At 49.0% G+C, this 783-nt stretch overlaps 1 protein-coding gene across 1 annotated transcript in view; it reads left to right on the top strand.

Annotated features, from left to right (window-relative positions):
- Nucleotides 1-783, top strand: part of LOC101849810 — a gene marked incomplete in the record, with an annotated part of 29232 nt that overhangs the window by 19977 nt on the left and 8472 nt on the right. The window contains 1 exon segment of the mRNA XM_005111497.3: nt 17-218. Within this exon segment, the coding sequence (XP_005111554.2) occupies nt 17-218 (202 nt within the window).

Here is a 783-nt window from a genome sequence, read left to right as displayed (position 1 = left end):
GGGTTCTGCCCCCCAGGTGTCTTCGTCCACCGAGTCGGAAGCTTTCGAGCGCCTGGAAGAGATGACCACGTCCAACGAGGACCTGGACATGGCGCTCCACAACCAGCTGCTTAGCCGCTCGGCCGACGCCCACATCAGCATGAAGCAGTACCAGAACGCCGTCCATTATCTGGAGCAGGCCCGCGACATTCAGGACGTGCTGGAGGACGACATTAAGGGTGAGGAGGACAGTTAGCATCGGACATAGTAGGACAGTTAGCATCGGACATAATAGGACAGTTAGCATCGGACATAGTAGGACAGTTAGCATCCGACATAGGATCGTACATAGTGGTCCTTATGTTGGCCATAGTGGTCCTTATGTTGGTCCTTATGTTGGCCATAGTGGTCCTATGTTGGTCATAGTGATCCTATTGTTGGCCATAGTGGTCCTTATGTTGGCCATAGTGGTCCTTATGTTGGTCATAGTGGTCCTTATGTTGGTCATAGTGGTCTTTCTGTTGGACATAGTGGTCCTTATGTTGGTCATAGTGGTCCTTATGTTGGTCATAGTGGTCCTTATGTTGGTCATAGTGGTCTTTCTGTTGGACATAGTGGTCCTTATGTTGGTCATAGTGGTCCTTATGTTGGTTATAGTGGTCCTTATGTTGGTCATAGTGGTCCTTATGTTGGTCATAGTGGTCCTTATGTTGGCCATAGTGGTCCTTATGTTGGTCATAGTGGTCCTTATGTTGGCCATAGTGGTCCTTATGTTGGCCATAGTGGTCCTTATGTTGGTCATAG

Source organism: Aplysia californica, unplaced genomic scaffold (assembly GCF_000002075.1).
Source record: "Aplysia californica isolate F4 #8 unplaced genomic scaffold, AplCal3.0 scaffold01067, whole genome shotgun sequence".
NCBI lineage: Eukaryota > Metazoa > Mollusca > Gastropoda > Aplysiida > Aplysiidae > Aplysia > Aplysia californica.
Note: the sequence above shows the minus strand (reverse complement) of the source record. Positions and strands in the feature narration are given on the sequence as shown.